At 39.4% G+C, this 20682-nt stretch overlaps 1 protein-coding gene across 5 annotated transcripts in view; it reads left to right on the top strand.

Moving 5' to 3' along the window:
• tbc1d14 (TBC1 domain family, member 14) overlaps nucleotides 1-20682 on the top strand; it is a 45555-nt gene that overhangs the window by 8812 nt on the left and 16061 nt on the right. For 4 of the 5 annotated variants that reach the window (XM_051943873.1, XM_051943874.1, XM_051943872.1 and 1 more), the window contains 2 exons: nucleotides 3450-3573; nucleotides 19001-19125. In XM_051943873.1, coding sequence (XP_051799833.1) covers nucleotides 3450-3573; nucleotides 19001-19125 — 249 coding nt within the window. Of the gene's footprint in view, nucleotides 1-3449; nucleotides 3574-8829; nucleotides 9222-19000; nucleotides 19126-20682 lie in introns of those variants that run through there. The other variant, XM_051943876.1, reaches the window with a different exon arrangement.

Here is a 20682-nt window from a genome sequence, read left to right as displayed (position 1 = left end):
AGGGTAAATGCTGGCTCACCTGGCCTCAGATTGACATGCATGGATTTGTTTAGTCAGACTTGCTGCTAGCTGCTTTTTTTGCATTCGTGGAAAGTGGCTGGTGGCAAACAGCTGGTCAGAATGTTTGACTTTGATCAAACATACTGGAAATGACTCTTCATTTTTATCTTTTTGTCTCTTGTTGCGAAATCCGCTTCACTTGTTGCTTAATTAGCAGAGCTGCAGTAGTTAGTCGTCAGCTTTCAAAGTAATTGCCGGTTATTCTGATGATCAGTTTTGTTTTGTGAAAGCAAATTCTTTGGTTGCAGTTTAAGTTTCAGAATGTGCTGGTTCCTTTCCTCTTCTATGATAGTAAACTGGATATCTTTGTGTTGTGGATGAAACAAGACAAAAGAACATTTGGCATCTTGGGCTTTTAGAAAGACTTGTGGACCTTTTTCATCATTTTCTAACATTTTATGGTTCCAACAACTAATTGATTAGTCAAGAAAATACTCTACAGCAGGAGTGTCCAACTCATTTTAGCTCAGAGGCCACATGAAGCCCAATCTGATCTCAAATGACCAGTTAAATCACAGCATGATAACCTATAAATAGCCACAACTCCAAGTTTTTTAGTGCAAAAAAAGTACATTCTGAAATGGTCCCAGTTAAGGAATTATCTTTTTACAAAACATTAAGAACAACTTGAAATTTCTGAAGAAAAATGAATTCAATTTCAACAATATTAAACATTTAGTCACAGGTATCTTGAACTGTATGATGTAGTATTTTAAATCTGACAAAAAAACAACAAAACAAGGCAAAATATAATAAAAATGAGATGCAAAATGAGACAAATGACACGAAAAATTACACCGACCAAAAATGACAAAAGCGAGAAGCAAAACGGCAAAAAAAGACCATCAAGACAACAAATCGACACAAACGATGAATAAAGCAAAACACTAAGTGACAAAGACAAAAAAGACAAGCAAGAGAAAAAGGAAACACAAAACGACCAAAACCAGAAACAAATCGACAGAAACATGAGACAAACAACGAAAATCTGACAAAAAACAAGACAAAATATTACAAAAATGAGACAAACGACACGAAACAAAACAAAAAGGGACAATAAATTAGACAAAGTTTCAAAAAATGGACAAATGATAAAACAAGACAAAATGAGACCAAAAAGGACAAAAGCGAGAAACAAAACAAAACAATAGACCCACTCTATCCTCCAGCTGTCTTGTGACTAACCCTTCTGTAAACTGAAGTGTGATGGAAATAAAGACTTAATTGAGAGTCTCTACAGATTATAAGTGCTTTTCAGAGCAGTGATTCCTGTGCTTCAAGATGCTGCCCCATTAATTCCCAATGATGGTGAGGAAAAAATCGTTCCTGGCCTCATTGCACATGGGCATTAGCGTCTTCCTCTGGCTTCGATGCAGCTTTTTACCAGTTATGACTGGCACTAATGGCTCAAGATGCAGTGCGGCTAGTGGTTAAGATGACATTTAACCACAACATCCTGAGGTTTATTCCAACTGCAAACCTCGGCTGCAGGTGGTATGTTTCCCTCTCTTGCTATGCTTAATGTCTGTATTTTTGCCTCTATAGCTGTGTGTCCATTACCCTTAGATATACGCAAAATGTAAATAGCGCAATAAAAAACTGGTAATGGAAACACCTGAATTTCGAAAAAGGACTAAAATATCGCTAAAAAGTTTTACCGCTCTCATGAGGTGGTTTTTCAGATATTGAAAAATATCGCAAAAGCGCAATGGAAACACTTTTTCCGCAATTATACGTAACCGGACGTGACGTACCTGGTCACATGACCAGTTTTCTCGGAGTAAACATGGCACGGTACGTGTGGACAGAAGAGGAGACCGAGACTTTTCTTGCCATTATTCTTGAGAAAAACATCACTGCCATACTAGACAGCAAACAGCAGAGGAATGCAGAGTGTTAGAAGGAGATAGAAGCGGAAAATCTTCCTGCAGTGAAATCTCGCGGGATGATATTTTACGAGAGTTACGATGCTTCTGCCCAGAACAACCTTCAATGGAAACACGTTCAAAGCGCAAATATACTTTGTCGAAATTTTACAAATATCGCTTTTATTTTGCAAAAAACTGTAATGGAAACCCAACTATTGATAGAAACCCAAAACATGCTGGGAAATCTTTAAAAAGCCAAGATGCAAGAATAATTTTAGACTGATTGTGACACCTTTTTTTTTTATTATTAGATTTCTCCATTGTTCTCTTGCCTTTTTCTTTGCAGTTGTTTGACATGACCTAAAATCTTTCTGGGCTCAGTTGCATCACATGATTTACTATGCAGTTTCTTGTAGAAACTTCTCTGTAAAGAGCAGTGTTGTTTGACTGATGATCGCAACTTCTATATGCATGACTTGTCGATTCTCTACTAGAACTGTGTACTAAGTTGTCTTCGAAGTCTAGACCAATCGGTGACTAAGCAGGCATTTATTTCCCCATATTTGGTTCCCTACTGATCCTAGTAGGGAACAGTTTCTCTTTGCATAATTGTCCACGTGGAAAATGGACATATGGATGATGGGAAATGAGATTTGAGCACAGCAGAAGGCCACGTGTCTCGAAGACGGCTGTTTCCAAAGCAAACACAGAAGCCTGCAGCAGACTTGGTGAATAGTGTCTGTTCAGTGGTTGGCAGCATGTTTCCCATCATCACCGCCCTGGAGATTAATCCTCATGGCTCTCATCAGGCTGTCAGCGGGTCATAGGTCGGATTGATCCGTCTGAGACATCTCTTCCAGGTCCTCTGGGTTAGGACAAAGCAGCTTGTTTAGCACAAAAGCTAATTAATGCCAAATAAAGCACACATCTCACACTGGTTGAGTCAAAATCATTACATAAGACACTTCAGTCCAGACAAACAGCAGGATGTGGCCTCTTTGATGTTACGTCACCTTGTTTGGTCGGGCGAGGCTTTTTTGTTTCACCACTTTATTCGTTTCTTTTCACAGCTCGGCTTCATTCAGGCCTTGAATTAAACACCTTTCCAATAATGAAAGGGAAAGAAGCACAATGAACCCTGCTGAAAAAGAGAGAGGCTTTGCATGAAGGGATTTACACTCCAGGTGGACGGAGGCTTGACATGCAGATCGTTCTCTCGTTTTGAGTGCAGAGAAGAGGAGGAATTGGACAGTAATGATGATGCTTGTTTCTTCTTAAGGCTACAGTCTGTATCTGGTTTTATAGTTCCTGTGACTGCAACTGACTCACATGATATCACACAGGTTGGGCTGTAAAATCCACACATTCCATTTATGAGCTTATCTTGGCCGTGCACTCGAGCAGCAGTGATTGCAGCCGTGATTAAGCAGCTCCTGGGACCCCATCGGTGACCCCACTCATAGTTTATGCGCCACTCTGTGCTATAATCATCTGATTATTCCATATTCTTCTGTCCTTCAGGAGCCTGTTTGCCAGGAGGGCCAAGGAAAGTCGGTCTGTGGAGCAGAGGGATCCTGGCTGGAAGCTGTTTGGGAAAGTCCCACCTCGGGAAGGCCCCATCAAGGACCCGAAGAAAATACAGAAAGTAGGTTTACTTAAGAAACACCATGGGTTTGAACGTACTTCTGAAAGAGCCATAATGAGCACAACTTCACTGCTGCTGTTAATCCCCTCTTAGTTTGTCTTCTACAATATGTCACCACCTTCTAAATGGGGGGGAAAAAAGAGCTTATATGAGCAAACAGTCAGATTTTTCCTGCAGAAATGGATGTTGGAAGTAGTGTTTATGGAATCATATAAGTGCCATAATGAAAGATAAGTCTGTTTAAAAAAAAAAAAAAAAAAAAAAGGAAATAAATGTAAAGAGGAATACATTAAAAAATAAATTTAAGAATTAAAAAATTTGGAAATATAAAGGTAAATTTGTCCTTGCTTTTTCCTTTTCCCTTTGTTTTTTTTCCATTTTCTCATTGCTTTTTCTTTTCTGCCTTTACAAATTTTTAAAAATGTATTCTTTTATTTATTTCATTTATTTACTTATTTTTTAACAAATCTATATTTTTGTTTCTTTTATTTCCTTATTTTTTAGCAAATCTATTTTTTATTTATTCTTTTTATTTAATTTATTTACTTATTTTTAACAAATCTATTTTATATTATGTCTTTTATTTCCTTATTTTTTAACAAAACTATTTTTTATTCTTTTTATTTCATTTATTTCCTTATTTTTTTAACAAATCCAGTTTTTATTTATTCTTTTAATTTTTTTATTTCCTTATTTTTTTAAAACATATTTGTTTAATTTTTTTTTACATTTATTTATTCCTCTTTATATTTGCACATTTATTTCATTTTTATTTATAAAACAGATTTATCGTTTATTATGGCACTCCTGTGATTCCATAAGTGTTCTGTCGACTTCCCTTTACCCTGCGAACCAAAGGAGAATCTTACATTGATCGCAAAGCCACCATTGTTTCCAGTATTGGTTCTGGATTTGGAAACAATCCTACTTAGTTTTTTCATTTACTTTTTTCAAGGGACATTTTTGAGTTCTCTCCGTTGTCTCATGAAAGCGTTAAAATTTCCACGGACACCCTGAACATGAAACGTGATCCAGAAATGTGTTTAGCGTTCAAAAAGAGCCGCCTTAAGAATAATGTATCATGTTGTTGTTTATGGAAAAACATGTAAAGAAGGGCTGAATGTTTGGTCCCATCCTAGATAAGATATCGGCCACGTGAATCAACAATGAGGCTGTTTGTTTCACGGTGCACGGTTTTGGCTTTCCGAGTGTTTTTGTTTGAGGAGATCAGAGAGAAAATGGCCTTCCTGACTTCACTAGAACAGAGGAGTCGCCTCATCTAAGCAGCTGTGTTTAGAAACAACTTTAAAGTGAGTTTGCACCAATATTTTGTAGAATGCAAAGATTTCTAGTCTGCATTCTTTCTTCACAGATACTCATGTATTGGTTTTAGATCCAGGCTGATCTTTGGAAACGAGCCCTCCACGTGTGTGCTACCATTTAGGTTTATGTGGCCTTGGCATAGCCTGTCAGCTGTGGTTTATGTCGCTGCAGTATTTCCTGTGACCTCAGGCTCTGTCACAACGCACAGCTGTCTGACACACATTTAAGCCATCTGCACTGTGGAAGGCAGCCTTTAGACGATCTGTTTTTGTGTCTAAAGCTAAACTTAAAACACTGAAATCAAGTTTGAGTTGAATTTATTTGACTAAGATTACTTAATTGTGGTTTATAAACTCAGTCGAGTCGCTGCTCCAGCTGCATGTGTGGCAGAACAGCTGTGATTCAAAGGTCAAACGGATGAGCAATCAGCTTTTGATGCAATAATGCCTGTTAGCAGAGCTTATCGGCAAACCGCGGGACAATAAAGAGCAATAAATACAGTCACGTCGGCACTCCTCCTCAAGACGGATAACTGAACTGAGAGTCTTTCACATAATGAGTGTAAAACACCATAAACATGTAGCTGAGTACAGCCTGTTGTGTTCCTGGACGCTGGGAGCTACAGTGCCTCGAGCAGAAACACTCCCCATCGGTGACATTTGGGTTCAGCGGCTATATTTAGGACGCAGCATGCTGAAACGCAAACAGCCGCTCACTGTTTGGTTTCAGCAGCTCGTAGAAACGCAACAAAGGAACGAATGTTGACCCAGCAAATGTTTAACCTGAGCCCTTCATATAGGCCACGAGTAGACACGACTATTGATTTAGTAACGTGAGGAATTTGTCGGGTTTTTTTCCTTTTTGAGTTATAGCGCCTCTTTAGATGAATCGGTCTCAGGTAGGGTTGCAAAATATGCCACGTTATGCCCCTAAATCTCTAACTTATTTAACTCACCACGTCTTCCTCTGCTGCTGCTTAGGAAAGGAACATTCACAGAGTACAAGAAGTCTCAATAAAAGGGTTTATAATAGACCTGTAGCGTAGTTGTACTGGTATATTTAACCTGCTATGATCTACTGTCATCCTTAGCGATTGTAGTGTTGTTTAAATATTTCAAAAGGGTCTTATTTTCAGTCAGGTAGCAGTTTCAAAATCATTTAGCAGCGTTTAAAGATCTCTTCCAGTGAGAATCAAGTTTTTTTTACCTTGTCCATATAGTAGTTTCTATATGCCAGTGCAACAGCTGCTCGTTTTTGACCTTGAATCTGCAGTATATCAAGAAATTGGGTTGACTTCTTCTGTTTTTCTGCGCCTGACTTTAATCTGAGTGTGACGCGCCACGTGCACGTGACGCACTGTTCAAAATGTCAAGGTCTTTGAGAACGCTCTGCTCGATAGCCAGCTGGTGGCTGAACATCTATAATTTTCTCACTTCCATTCAAACACAAGGCAGGAGAGCCCAATTAAAGAGCAGGACAGCTCTCTGCTGGTAAAATAAACCACAGAACAGGATGGCAGCATGTAATTAGAGCCTCCACAAGCCTGTTATCGTGCTTCCATTTGCACCAACGGGGAAGCGTCTCTCTTTTTCTGTGCTCTTTGTGCTTTTGAAGCCTGGTTGTTAATGTTTAGCTCCTGCAGTTTCCTTTCCAACCCTTTCCGTCACGCCTGCTTTAAATGGTAAATAGACGACTGGTCGCACTTTGCAACTCGTGCACACACAGCCGTACTTTTAATATCCGGAGTCCATCTCATGTGAGGGTGTAACCCTACGCCGGACCTGAGGAATCGGTTAACGAGGCTAGGGTTTCGAGCTTTTGTCCCGCCGCTGCTGTTCAAAGGCGGGGTTGCTGAAGTCTCTCTGTGTGTGTAGAATGCTTTATTTGTCCGGGTTATTGTTCAGCCGCTACAAGACATTTTCATGATTTTCCACCTGTGTCTTTTCCCCGTCGAGAGCAAAAGCTGTGAATCAAATTTTATACTCTAATTCACACCGCTTTGAGTCGCTGAGAGTCTCCGCTCTGTCTCGAGGCCTGTGAATTGCAACCTGCAGCAGAAAGTGATTGTTCTATAACCTGCTGAGCCTCTAAATCATTTTGTGTGGCGGCCCAGACACGCCTGAGTTACAGCAATGGCGGACTGAGGATGAAAATATTCCCAGCAGTTGTTTTAATTTCAATGCAGCCACTGAAACCCCCCTCTGGTTTTTAATAAATGAGGGATTTTAAGGGCAGTACTGAAGCTACGGTTCAGTAAAAGGTACTAAAGCTTTTAGATTGGTGCTAATAATTAGTATTTTAACTATTTAGTGCCACGGTATTCACACTTTTCACACATTCACATCATCGGTTGAACAAGCTGTCCAACATTTAACAGAAGTTTTGTAGAGAAAACTATTGAATCTCCTGCAGGTCTCATTCTGGTGTTTTTAGTCAACATTACAAATAAATAATACAGGATGTCCAAAAAAATTTGGCGTCATTTCATCAATTAATAATTTGTTTAAAATTTGTTTGCTCTTTTTGCTCAAAAAGTAGTTTTTGTTTTTCTGCTTTCAGGAATAGACATGCCGTTTACTGCAACAGAAAAGGTGTGTTGAAGTACGCCCAAACTCAGTCAAATGTGAAACGTGCGCAACATGAATTTGTTTGAAAAATTCATAAACAAATGCCAACAGGAAAGTAGAAAGTTTTGACTTGCAAAAGTGTAAGACATTCTGTGAAGACGACTTTGAAAACTGTCTTAAGATTTATGATAACTTTGGAACATTATAAAATCATCATCCCCCAGAAATTTTCATTTGAAATTTGTAGAATAAAACATTTTATGTCCAAAACAAATCCTATTAATATTATTTCTCCTAAAAGAATATTACAAAAAGGAGACACAAAACGACAAAAGTGAGAAACGGAGCAACAAAAAGGAGACAAAACAAAACAAAAAAGAGACAAAAATTTTACAAAAAGTTACAAAGCGACAAAAGCGAGACAAAAAATGACAAAAGCGAGAAACAAAACGACCAGAAAATAGTCAAACAACATAGGCGAAACAAAAAAACGCAAAATAACAAAACTGTTGAACAAAGAACGAATTACGCAGAACACAAAATGACGAGAAACAAAAGGGAAACGCAAAACGACAAAAACAGGAAACAAAATGACAAAAGTCAGACACGAAAAAATATTACAAAAATGTGAAACGACATGAAACAAAACAAGAGACAAAATTTTACAAAAAGTTACAAAGTGACAAAAACGAGTCAAAAAATGACAAAAGCGAGAAACAAAACGACCAGAAAATAGACAAACAGCACAAGCGAAACAAAAAAAACGCACATTAACAGAACTGTTGCACAAAAGAACGAATTAAGCAAAACACAAAATGACAAAAGTAAGACGAGAAACACAAGCGAGACAAAAGGGAAACGCAAGACGACAAAAGTCAGACAAAAAAAACAACAAAAACTCAACAAAATATTACACGAAACAAAACAACCAAAAAAATGGACAAACAATGCACGCGGAGCCAAAAAAGAAATGCAAAAATGCTAAACAAAGACAAAAATACAAGCCAAAATATGACCATGAGACACAAAAGAACAATGAGCAATCTAGTATTTTACTTTGGTCAAAACAACTTCTCATGGACTAGACTTTTTTTTTTTTTTAATTTATAGTTTCATAAAATTATAATCTGCATTTAATGTCTTTTCTGAAATTTTTACACTTTGAGGGCCTGATTTGACCCTCTGGAGGGCCGCTTTTGGCCCACGGGCCGCATGTTTGACACCCATGATATAGAAGAAACGATAAAATAAATTCCCGTATCATGAGAGCTTATAACAGCGCTTGAGCTGGAGCTGCTCTTTCAGTCCTGACTGGATTAAGAGGGCAGAGGGCTGAGTAGCAGAAACCTGATCCGTTGCTCTGGGGTTGATTACAACGGCTGCCAGGGTGCAGCGGAGCGCAGAGCTGCTCTCGGTGCAGCGACGGCGACTAACAACACGGCGGTGCTGATTTGCTGACACACGCAGCAGCAGAGATAGACCTGATGCAGAGCAGATCAGTGTAGCGTCACTGCTCAGAGAGGGGAGAGAGGGGGGAGGAAGTAAGGAAATAAGGGTATCATGCTGCTGCTGCATCCTTTGCAATGCGGGGTGTGTCCCTCCGTCGGCAGCCTGACCGTCCCTCTGCCCTCCTTCACCTCCTGGGCGTCCAGTTGCCAGGAGTGAGCCCCCGCGGAGCAGCGATGACGCTAGGCTAGGGTTTTGGAAACGAACCCCCACCGGAGGACTGGCCGTCTGTAAGGAACCGCAGCGTTCATGGTGAGTGAGCGCCGTGGCGACCCGCCGTCTGTCTCCTTGTCTGGCAGAATCAGAGGACATTCGGTAGCCGATGAAGGGGATGGCTCAGGTTTCACATGAAAGCCTCTTTCAGCTCGCCGTGGTGGTGATTGTCGGGATGTCTGCAAAACGTCTGGTTTCCAGGTTGTGCTGATGGACTGATGTCCAGCCCGGAGATGAGACATCTTCTTTGCGTTGTAACCCGATCTGTAGCCGTCAGCTTAGTACAACAAAAGCACGTGTAGCAGACAGCACCGTTGCTTTTTTTGTTTTAGCTTTTTGAAGAATTTCCTCCTCCTTTTATACCACCAGTATAATTAGAGACACACAGGTGATTTAACAGCTCTCGGAAAACGTGACCTGATCATAATTGATGCCATCCGTTTGTCTGGATGTCACACATTTCATTCATTTGTCTGTTGTAGTCCATGGATCAGACCAGATATTACATCAGGTGACCAAACCTAAGTGGTACTAAAATGTACGTTGGGTTAATGTAAGAACATTAAGATGTGAGAGTCTTTCCACACTGGCAGCTTTATCACTTATTAGTGAAAAGGTCACATTCACCGTAACCGCTGTGCTACACAATTCATTTAAATCTCACCGTATGTACAGATCAGATGTAATGAGTCAATAATCAAATAAAATGGTCTGAGAAAAGGTTCTGCATTTATATAATATAATTAAACATCAGACCCAGATGAATGCATTTCTTGTTTGTCTGTACTTTCTTTTCATGGCGAATTGTTTTTGTCATTTTGTTTCTCGTTTTTGTCACTTTGTGTCTTTTTGTCATTTTGTCTTTGTCATTTTGTGTCTCACTTGTGTCATTTTGTCTTGTTTCAGTTGTCTTGTCATGTTTTTGTCATTTTGTGTCATACTTTTGTCATTTTGTCTCCTGCTTTTGTCATTTTGTGTCTTTTTGTCATTTTGTGTCTCGTTTTTGTCATTTTGTCATACTTTTGTCATTTTGTCTCATGCTTTTGTCATTTTGTCTTTTTGTCATTTTGTGTCTCGTTTTTGTCATTTTGTGTCATACTTTTGTCATTGTGTCATACTTTTGTCATTTTGTGTCATGCTTTTGTCATTTTGTGTCTTTTTGTCATTTTGTGTCTCGTTTTTGTCATTTTGTGTCATACTTTTGTCATTTTGTCTCATACTTGTCATTTTGTGTCTTGCTTTTGTCACTTTATTTCTCGATTTTGTCATTTTGTGTCATGCTTTTGTCATTTTGTGTCTTGTTTTTGTCATTTTGTGTCATGCTTTTGTCGTTTTGTCATGTTTTTGTCATTTTGTGTCATGCTTTTGTCGTTTTGTGTCTTGTTTTTGTCGCTTTGTGTCTTGTTTTTGTCATAATCTTGTTACCATAGCAAAGCAGTCTTTCTCATACTCAGGCTTGTTACAGTGTTCTGTGTTGAAAAGTTATTCACACAGATGTGTGGCGTTTATTTTTCATAATAAGGAATAATTCTATCGGATGTGACTTTTAGCTCAGACTCTTTCATTACGTCCATTAAACGAGTGATAACATTTATTAAGCTGTGAGTCTGCAACGTCTATCATATCAAAATGCAAACTAGAGACACAGAGCTTGTTAAAAACACCAAAACGAATCGGTCACCTTGAGTGGTACCGATACTGGAAGTTTTGTCTTGGCCCATGGTCTGTTAAAGCTGCCGGATCATTACCGCTTTAATAACAGACTCCTCCTCGGCTCCCTGTGGCGACTTTAATTCAACCGTCAGCTGCCGTGTGCCAGAAATGCTAAATGCAAATTAAACCCATTGTTAGCGATTCATTTAGGTATATTTAATGAATGAATAACCAAACAGGATGACAGTACTCATTAGACGATGAAGTTAGAAATTAGTCCAGTGAAAGAGATCGGAACTGCGATCTTGACTGCGTTGCTTTGACCCACATTTGCAGACTTAACGGTCAGAATGCAAAATAAAATGATTCAAAAGAGAGTTACAGTAGCTTAGCAGAATTAGCATTGTAAAATGCACAGACAGTTTGTTACAGTTTATGTGCATCACAGTTGACTCGGCAACGACAAAAGGTCAGAATCATAGCAGCAGAAATATTGGACATTTAGTCATAAGAATGAGGTCATTAGCTTCAAAGTGTTGTATCCTACACTTCCCATGATGCAGCCCGTGCTGGCTTTTGTTCGACTCTAATTGCTGTGTGAGCAGATCATGTCTCTCTCTTGTTCTGCAGATTGTGTTACAGCAGGGGTGTCAAACATGCGGAACGCGGGCCAGAAGCAGCCCCCCAGAGGCTCCAATCTGGCCGACTTTGTAAAGAGCGAAAATTCCAGAGAAGGCATTAACTGCAGATTATAAATCAGTACAACTATAAATTTAGAATAATTTCTAGGCCATGACAAGTTGTTTTGATCATAAAGTAAAATACTAGATTGCTCATTGTTCTTTTGTCGTTTTGTGTCTAATTTTTGTAATATTTTGTGGGGGTTTTTTTTGTTTTTTTGTCTGACTTTTGATGTTGTCGTTTTGTTTCCTTTTTGTCTCCCTTAGGTTTTTTTTGTCTTTTTGCCACTTTGTGTTATGCTTTTTTTGGTTGTTTTTTGCTTCTTTTGTCTCACTGGGTTGTTTATTAATTTTTATTTGTCATTTTTGTAATTTTTTTGTCTCAGTAGTGTAACTTTTTTGTCTAATTTTTTGTTTTGTTTCGTGTCGGTTGTCTCTTTTTTTGTCGTTTTGTGTCATTTTTTTGTAATATTTGGTTTTGTTTTGGTTGGTTTTTTTGTCTGACTTTTTGTCATTTTGATCATAAATTAAAATACTATATCATTCACTTCCAGATAGCTGTGACTGAATGTTTTGTAGATACTCTGATCTACAAGTTGTAATCTGTAAATGATAAACTGAGGCATAATATCAGTAATATTTCACTTATTTAGGAAATTCCAGGTTGTTTATAATGTTTTGCAAAAAGAGTTCATTAAATTTGATTTTTTTTTAGCACTAAAACAAAGGAAAAAATTGGAGTTGTGGTTATTTATATGTTATTATACTGTGATTTTTAGCTTGTCTGGCCCACTTGTGATCAAACTGGGCTGAATGTGGAACCTGAACTAAAATGAGTTCGACTATTCTGTGTTACAGTGTTCTTATAAACACACTGAAGTCATCAAACTCAATCTGTGGTAAATCTGATGACATTATCATGATGTCATTGTGTTAACTGAGCCAAAGCCACAGAAGATAAAAACTAGGTGGAACATCCCTTCAAAGTTTACTATGCTGGAAGAATGCTGGTATCTAAATCATCACCTTTTTATGTGATTCTCTGTAAAAAGAAATCGGTGAAATGGTGATGGAATGTGAGCAGCAGTTGTTGAGTTAACACAGCTGCTACCTGCTATCGGCCACACAGCAGCCGTCTGACTCAGTTACACTTCACTCTGTGCTTGCTGGGGTTTGCCTCGAGCAACTTCCATCGGAAAGCTGTACATTGGAGCAGTTTGGCGTGCAGTGAAACCAGGCTAAGCCCCCCTGCTGTGGCCTTTGATCTGTCAGCTGACGTTTTCAAGGAAGCCGGTGGTGTTTTTCACGAGGATGTGATGCAGATGAAGCAGTCGCACCGATGCCTCTTTTACTTGCATGTGGGACTTTGTTGGACCACATGTTGTGATGCTAACCATGTGTCAGTAAAGCAAACGGCTTGATCTTCCTCGTCTGTGTAGTTTTTAAACTGTAAAGGCCATTAGCAGTCATGCATGGACGCCAGCCAGGCAGCCAGAGAGCTCTTACATCACTACCAGGAAATCGGAGAACTTTACTGAAAGCCGGCGTGACAAAGCAGGTTGCCCCGGCGGCAGGTAATCATAGGATACGGTTGCTACCTGGACTAAAAGCTGCTATGTGAGGCTGATCTTTCTTTTCAGAAATACCTACGATCTTAAAACAAGTGTAGTCATTGTGAGCCTTTTGTTTCTGCTCTTCCAGCTTTCTTGCGTCGTGTTGGCAGGTTTCCATTGATGGAAATGTAACTGCATCCTGCAACATGAACCGCTAAGGAGGTAGGAGGTTTCACGCTCACATTAAGGCATGGGACTTGGTCAGATGTTGAACTCAGAGTTGAGGGATCTTTCATCATCTGGTGCATCAGTAGTCTGAAGGATAAAGGAAGTTAAAGAGTTTGGCAAACAATGCAGAATAAGTGGAGAACTTTGCAGATTAAAACCGGCTCAAACTGTGAGGATGAACTTTAGCATACGAAGCTAGCTGGACATGGAACATTGCTGCTTCAGGAAACGGAGACTTCTTAAGTACCGGGCTTTGCAAAAGTTCTGTCAAAAGAGTTGAGATATCTGCTTTCCTTCGTGCTGGCCACAAGAAGTCTGGCATAGCCAAACAGCTGGACATCAGCCGGATGACCGTCCACAGAGTCTTTCAGGTCTTAACCATTCTTGAGCCTCTCCGCGACTCTGTGGACGTTCATCCGGCTGATGTTCAGCTGTTTGGCTATGTCAGACTTGTGGCTAGCACGAAGGAGAGCAGATATCTCAACGTTTTAGACTTCCATCTTGATAAAACTTCACCGGAGAACAAATTTGTATTAATGACGCCTGCCTATAAGGTAGAACTTTCAGTTTGTTTAATGGAAGTTTTCACTCCGACATGTAAACGTCTCTAAAGATCATGAAACCAAGTGTAACAGAACTTTTGCAAAGCCCGGTATATGAGGCTTTAAGGGGTTTGACACCAGAATGGCTGGAAAATATTGTTCGGTTTCATGGACACGACTGTTGTATGAATTTAAACACCTCTGTAGCACTAGCACTGGATGCAATTTCAGTCAGTAATTCTGAAATATCTCTTTGATACAACCAACTGCACTCAACTTTCAGTAGGTCTTATGAGTCCTTTTGCATTTTGTGTGGCGGAGGATGCAAACAAAAGTGAGAATGAATAATTAGATGCCGATTATCTAGTAGAACCAGCTGTCAGTTAACAGGGAAATGCACAGTAATGTGGTTTTCCTTTACTGGATTTTGCCCGTTTGTCTCGCTGCCACCGCCAGTCTTTTGTCATCACTACTTGGCTCGTGCGCTTTTATCGTTTCTCACCCTCGCATACTTGTAGTTCTCTTTCAGCACTTACTCCACTGCTGTCACGTTAGCTTCCTCATTCATTCAGGACAGCAGCAGGACTCTGTTTAGATACAGCATTTACACTAAAGAAATGACGTTTTTTGGCTTCATTATGTGCGTTTTAGAGGTTGTAGTAAACGCTGAGAGATTTCCTGGACTGACAAAGCTGTCACATGTTTGTGGACATCTGTTCTGGACACTGTCAGCTGTAGATATATCATCAACATAACACCACCATACGAAGGCGAACATGTCAACAAACGGTTGTTTATTTACTCATCGAGCGGCGCTGCATCAGCATTCATTTGGAGTCATATTTCCAACCTCTTTTCCCAAATCGGAGTCGAATTTTCTCTGTTTAAGCTTAATTTTCTCTCTCGCTGTTCACCGTCGTCCACCAGCTAATTGCAAGCTGTGTTTGGCGCCGGAGACGGAGCGCTCAGTGGGTTTGTCAGAGTTTTTACGGTCGTGTCAGACGGCTATTTATGGAGCCTCTGTATAGCAGCCTGTTGCTGCTGCAAACGAAGGCGATGAGGCTGTGAAGCTGCAGGCTGTAAAACCGAAAAAATGAGCAGGAAGATGCTAGAAGCCATAGATTTGGTGATATTTCTGTCTGGATTTCTCGTTACAAGCGGCTTCTTTTGCATCACAGAGGCATTTGATGGCCTATTTCGTGCAAATAATCCGATGATTTAAAGTTTTACCAACACAAATGTCAGCTTTCGTTTACCCATGCCACTCTTGGATGTTCTCGCATTGGTGGTAATTTAATGAAAGCCAAATAAAGTGTTTTTATTTGAGAGAGAGAGTGATGCAAGGCAGATAAAAGGGAGGATACAGACACCAAACGGGAAGCAAAAGCTATGAAAGCACTCTCAAATAAGACAGCTGTCTCCTCTCAGATCATCCTCAGTGGATTCCTTCCTATGAATCACCTCCGTTCTCCAGCAGCGGGGGAACACTTTTCCTGTAGCACCTCTTCCTCCCCCTCCTTCATCATTGCCCTCGTTTCTTCCCATCTTCTGTGCCTTCTGCTCTCCCTCGATCCCCAAACCTCGAGAGATGTTTTTGACATTTCTGTCGAGGTTTTTCATCCTCTTTCTCTTCTACTGCTGCCGCTAATACTTCACTTTATCTTACTTCAGGAAAAAGATGGGAAATGTAAATACTTCCAAATGCTATTTTGCCTTTTCTCCTTCTTTTTTTTCTTAACTGCATTATCTGGATTAGTCTATAATTGAGGGACGTCCATGGGATTTATCTTGCATACATTTTTATTAAAAGTAAAAAAAATATATAGTGTTTTTATGGCCATTATGAGCATGTCTTTACATTCCATAATTTTTTATTATGGAAACAATAACTTATCTAAAAGTGTGTTAATTCCAGATCCCATGACCTGCTCATTTTGTTTCTTTTTTTGGTCGTTATCTGTCCGTTTTGTGGGCATTTTAGGTCTTTACGCTGTCATTTTGTGCATTTTTGTGGCCGTTTTCAGTCTGTTAATGATAATTTTAGGTGTTTTTGTGGTTATTTAGCAATTTTTTTGTGGTTATTTTGTGTGTCTCTTGTCATTTTGCATCTTTATATGATAATTGTGTCTCATTGAGTCATTTTGTGTGTTTTTTTTTTTTAACCTTTTTATGATCATTTTGTGTTAGTTTGTGAGTTTGTCTCTCTCTATGGTCAGTTTTGGTCATTAACAGCCTGTTTGTGGTCATTTTGTCTCTTTTTTATGATAATTTTGTGTCTCATTGAGTCATCTCGTGTTTTTCTGTGGTCATTTATTTTATATCGCAAAATAACAAATTCTATCTGTGTCCAAGAAATCGCTTTCAGCTAAGTTCCCCGTTACAAAAACACCTCTCGAGGAAGTGTGTTAATTCCAGATCACATGACCTGCTCCACATGATGTCATTTCCTCCTGAAGAAAAGACTGGCAGGACTCCAAGGCTTTCTGAGTTATTTAATATAAAATAGTCAACAGATTTACTACAATATCTTTGTAAAAAAACTTTCAATTTTACTCAATTGTATATATAATATTTAGAATAATCTTTGCCTAAAAATGCCATGTGCTGTTTGGTTATCGGCGGCCATGTTGGTTTTAGGCCTGAAAACAGCAAAAATGTCATCTATGATACAAAAATTCCCACGATTATATATTGACCTATCTGCATTTGTCACTTTCATCCAGCAGCAGCCTTTATAAAGACTCCGAGTCCACCTCTGCAGTCATTCACTCACTTGAATCTTAAGACGGAGCAGAGTCCGCCTATTTTTATTTGCTTTATTCGCTGCTAGAACAGTGTACACATCACTTCCAGGTTAAGCTAGATTTCTGCTATCTACTGTATTCATGAGCTTTTAACTAATCTGACATTTTCAGCTTTTTAATGTCAAGTTTCAGCAGTTATCAGTTTGTCTGTTTTATTCTAAGTGACACCAATAGGACTTTATTGTCAGTATCCTGCTGGTTGGTTTTGTTTTTGACATTTTTATTCATCTAGTAAAGGACGGATATTGTTAGGTGCATCTGTAAATCATCGCTAATGTCGCCTGGTAGCACTTTTACATTCTGCTCTCATCCTCGAGCACACATTCAGTATAATTCAATTATCTTTATTCGCCCCCCAAGGCCAGTGGAAACCAGGCTCTGTTACAACAGACGGCAACACACAAAGACAGATTAATACGATGCTCTGTGTCACCAGCACATGCACACACCGCTAGTGTAGAAATGGATTTTTCTGCCAGTGTTTTTTTGCTGTGTGCTGATCAATGTGAATGTGGCAGTGTTAAGCTGATTCTCAGCCTGCATTATTAACCAGCTCGGCGCTCACAGGAGGCCATTTTGGACACACGGTGGGACCCGCTCGGATTGCACTTGCCCCATTTACAGCAGCTTCCTCATTAACTGGGTCAGTATATACACCCCCTGTCAAAAGTATTGAGACGCTTTCTCTTTCAAATATATAAGAAAGCGTCTCAATACTTTTGACAGGGGGTGTAATTGCGGGACTTCTTGTGTCATTGTTGACATTTTTTGCTGTTTTCAGGCCTAAAATCAATATATAATCAAACACCACTTGGCATTTTTAGAGAAAGATTCTTCTAAAATGTTGTAGACACAAAATGATTCAGTGAGACACAAAATTGTCATATAAAGATATAAAATGATGAGACACGGAAAATAACTACTAAAAGGTGCATAATGACCACAAAACGCCCATAATTGCGGCAAACAGGCTGAAAACGGCCACAAAAATGCACTAATAGTGACAGAACAATTTTTGAAAAATCTCATTTTATTATTGTTCAGCTAATTAGGTCATTGTTGTTAAATTCTGAGGGTTATTTAGTTGACATTTAAGTGATATCCCATTATTTTTTTATTAAAAACCAAGACACAAAAAACCCCGACAAAACCGATGCAAAATTACAAACATGCAGAAAATGACAAAACCGAGACAGATAATGACAAAAATGAGGCAGATAATGACAAAACCGAGACACACAATGACAAAAATGAGATGGCTAATGACAAAACCGAGACACAAAATGACAAAAATGAGACACAAAATGAGAAAAATGAGACACAAAATGAGAAAAATGAGACACAAAATGAGAAACGCGAGACACAAAGTAACAAAAATGAGACAGATAATGACAAAACCAAGACAGATAATGACAAAACCGAGACCCAAAATGAGAAAAATGAGACTCAAAATGAGAAAAATGAGACCCAAAATGAGAAAAATGAGACCCAAAATGAGAAAAATGAGACACAAAATGAGACCCAAAATGAGAAAAATGAGACCCAAAATGAGAAAAATGAGACCCAAAATGAGAAAAATGACAAAACCGAGACACAAAATGAGACCCAAAATGACAAAACCGAGACACAAAATGAGACCCAAAATGACAAAAACGAGACGGATAATGACAAAACCGAGACACAAAAGGACAGAACACTTTCTGAATAAGCTCATTTTATTATTGTTTCGCTAATTAGAAGGTGGTTGTTATCAAATTCAGACGGTTTAGTTGACATTTTATTGATATCCAGTCATTTTTTATTAACAAGTGATTGTTTCCATAATAAATAATGATGGAATTTATAAAGAAATGATCATAATGAACATAACTGGACTTTATCTGGGATCTTCTGAAGGTGTCCCTGAACTGTTCGTGCTCCCTAAATCAGCTGATGCTTAGATTGTTTGTCTGTCACATGGCTTCCTCTTTCTGTAGGCTCAGAAACCACACATTCATTAGACAGCAGCTGACCAATTCTCAGAGGCCATAAGAACGTCGTCACGAGGTTGTCAGGACATTTCCCAGTATTTCTTTACGACTTCATGCACACAAACAGTATAAGTCCAGTTTTAATTCTCTCCTCAGTCTGTGTCCTGCCACAACATGGATTTCGAGGCCAGCTCTGACCCTTGTGTTGATTTTCCCTGGCTGTCGCTACTTTGTCATGCAAAACAAAGCTGCTGATCTTCCAGTTGTCCTCCGTCCGTTCTTCGCTGTGCTCACATCATCACCAGCAGCGATATGAAGCTAAATGCAGCTTTAAAGTCAGGTTGGTTTCCCCTGTTAGACTGTTTAAACCTTATGTTTTCATTGACAGGAATATGAAACAAAGAGTGGCAGAGCTGGACCTGGCAACCCGACATCTCCCAGGCAGAGTGTGAGGAAGAACCTGGACTTCGAGCCCCTCTCCACCACGGCATTGATTCTGGAGGACAGACCTGCGTACGTAAACGACACACGCACTGGATCTTTGTCAGACTATCCCACATTTTTCTATCTCGCTAGCTGCCTGTGGAGTTTACATATCAGACAATTAAGCCTCATCTGTTGTCTTTCTGTCTCCTCCTTCCTCTGCCGGCTCGTTAGACTCCGTTCAGATCTCACTGTGTCTCTGTTTGTAGCCCAGATGGTAAAAGAGAAGCGCTGCTGAAAGTTTAATGCCTCCTTCGCCCTGTTCTCTCTTTTAGCATTTTCTATTTTCTTAGCGTGCAGACACACATCGGGCTTCGTGTCTCATTCAGTAACGCTGTGAATGAAAACAGCCAGATGTCCTCTGTGAACACCAGGAAGTTTATTCTAACACCATGACCAGCAAAACTGTGTACTCAGCTGCTGCTGCTGCCTCACATATGTCGACGCTTTTCCTTCTTCGCTGCCACCCTCTGCTTGCAAAAATAATATAGTAAGGTGCAGATGTTGTATTTTTTAAATAAGCTTGGTAGTTTATCCTTTAAAGGGGAATAAGAGGGATTTATTTTGGTGTAGCTACCTTAGATGAACTACTGTAATGCTGAAAATGCTAAATTATGAATGAGAATACTGTAAAAAGGGCAAAGCAAATGCACTCCAGTTCAACAGTGGATTGAGTTGGCGCAGAACAGTGCAATTGTACATTTATAGTACAGGGATATTGTACATAAATAGTATAATACAGGGGTTTTATACATACATATGTAGTACAGTATGGGGGTATTGTACATATATAGTGTAGTACAATACCCTTCAACAGTTTTCTACCAGCGTTCCCGTCTTACACAATTTCCAGTCGCAGCGCTTTTTACCATCATGTATTTTTATTTTTGTCATTGTTCTCCATTAACACAACCTGTTTGGTTCATTTTGTGTGGAAAACGAGTCAAATGATGGTCAAACGCTCCTGTTTGTGTGATGAGTTTGAAGCAGAAAACCTGATTTAACAAAGAAACATGAAAACCGCCTTCATACCCGTTAACCCTGACTGAGGTTTTAGTTTGTGTCGAGTCGACTCGCACAAAGGAAGCCTGATTATGTTGAACTATCTTCGTAGTTCAGCCTCTGATCTGATAAATTCCGTAAACACCAGACAAGCTGCGCCGGTTAAAGTAGAAGCGTCCCGTCATATTTAAAACCACCTCCTAATTTAGTGATTATAGGTCAACAATGCACTCAGTGGCTGTAATAAATTGCTGTGAACTTGAGTAATGTTAGATTTAATCTGGTCTGCTCTGGTTTGTGTGTTTGTGTGAATCTATTGCACATTTTAAAATCCTTTTAAAACACAACTTGCCTATTTAACCTGCGCACCAATCGGACAACAACCTCACATTAATTTCGAACGAGCAGACTTCAGGAGAGTCCCAAGAACCAAGATTAAAAAAAAAGGCTAATTTAATGCAAGTCAGTTGGAGCAGAGTGCAGAGAGTTCACTCCGCAGTCACTTACTAGACCAAATATAGGAAGGGTTGCCTTAATACACGGCAGGATTGGACCCCATGAATAATGCAAGTTAAGCTCAGAGAA

Source organism: Acanthochromis polyacanthus, chromosome 23, assembly GCF_021347895.1.
Source record: "Acanthochromis polyacanthus isolate Apoly-LR-REF ecotype Palm Island chromosome 23, KAUST_Apoly_ChrSc, whole genome shotgun sequence".
Lineage (NCBI taxonomy): Eukaryota > Metazoa > Chordata > Actinopteri > Pomacentridae > Acanthochromis > Acanthochromis polyacanthus.
This window is presented reverse-complemented; position numbering and strand designations above follow the sequence as displayed.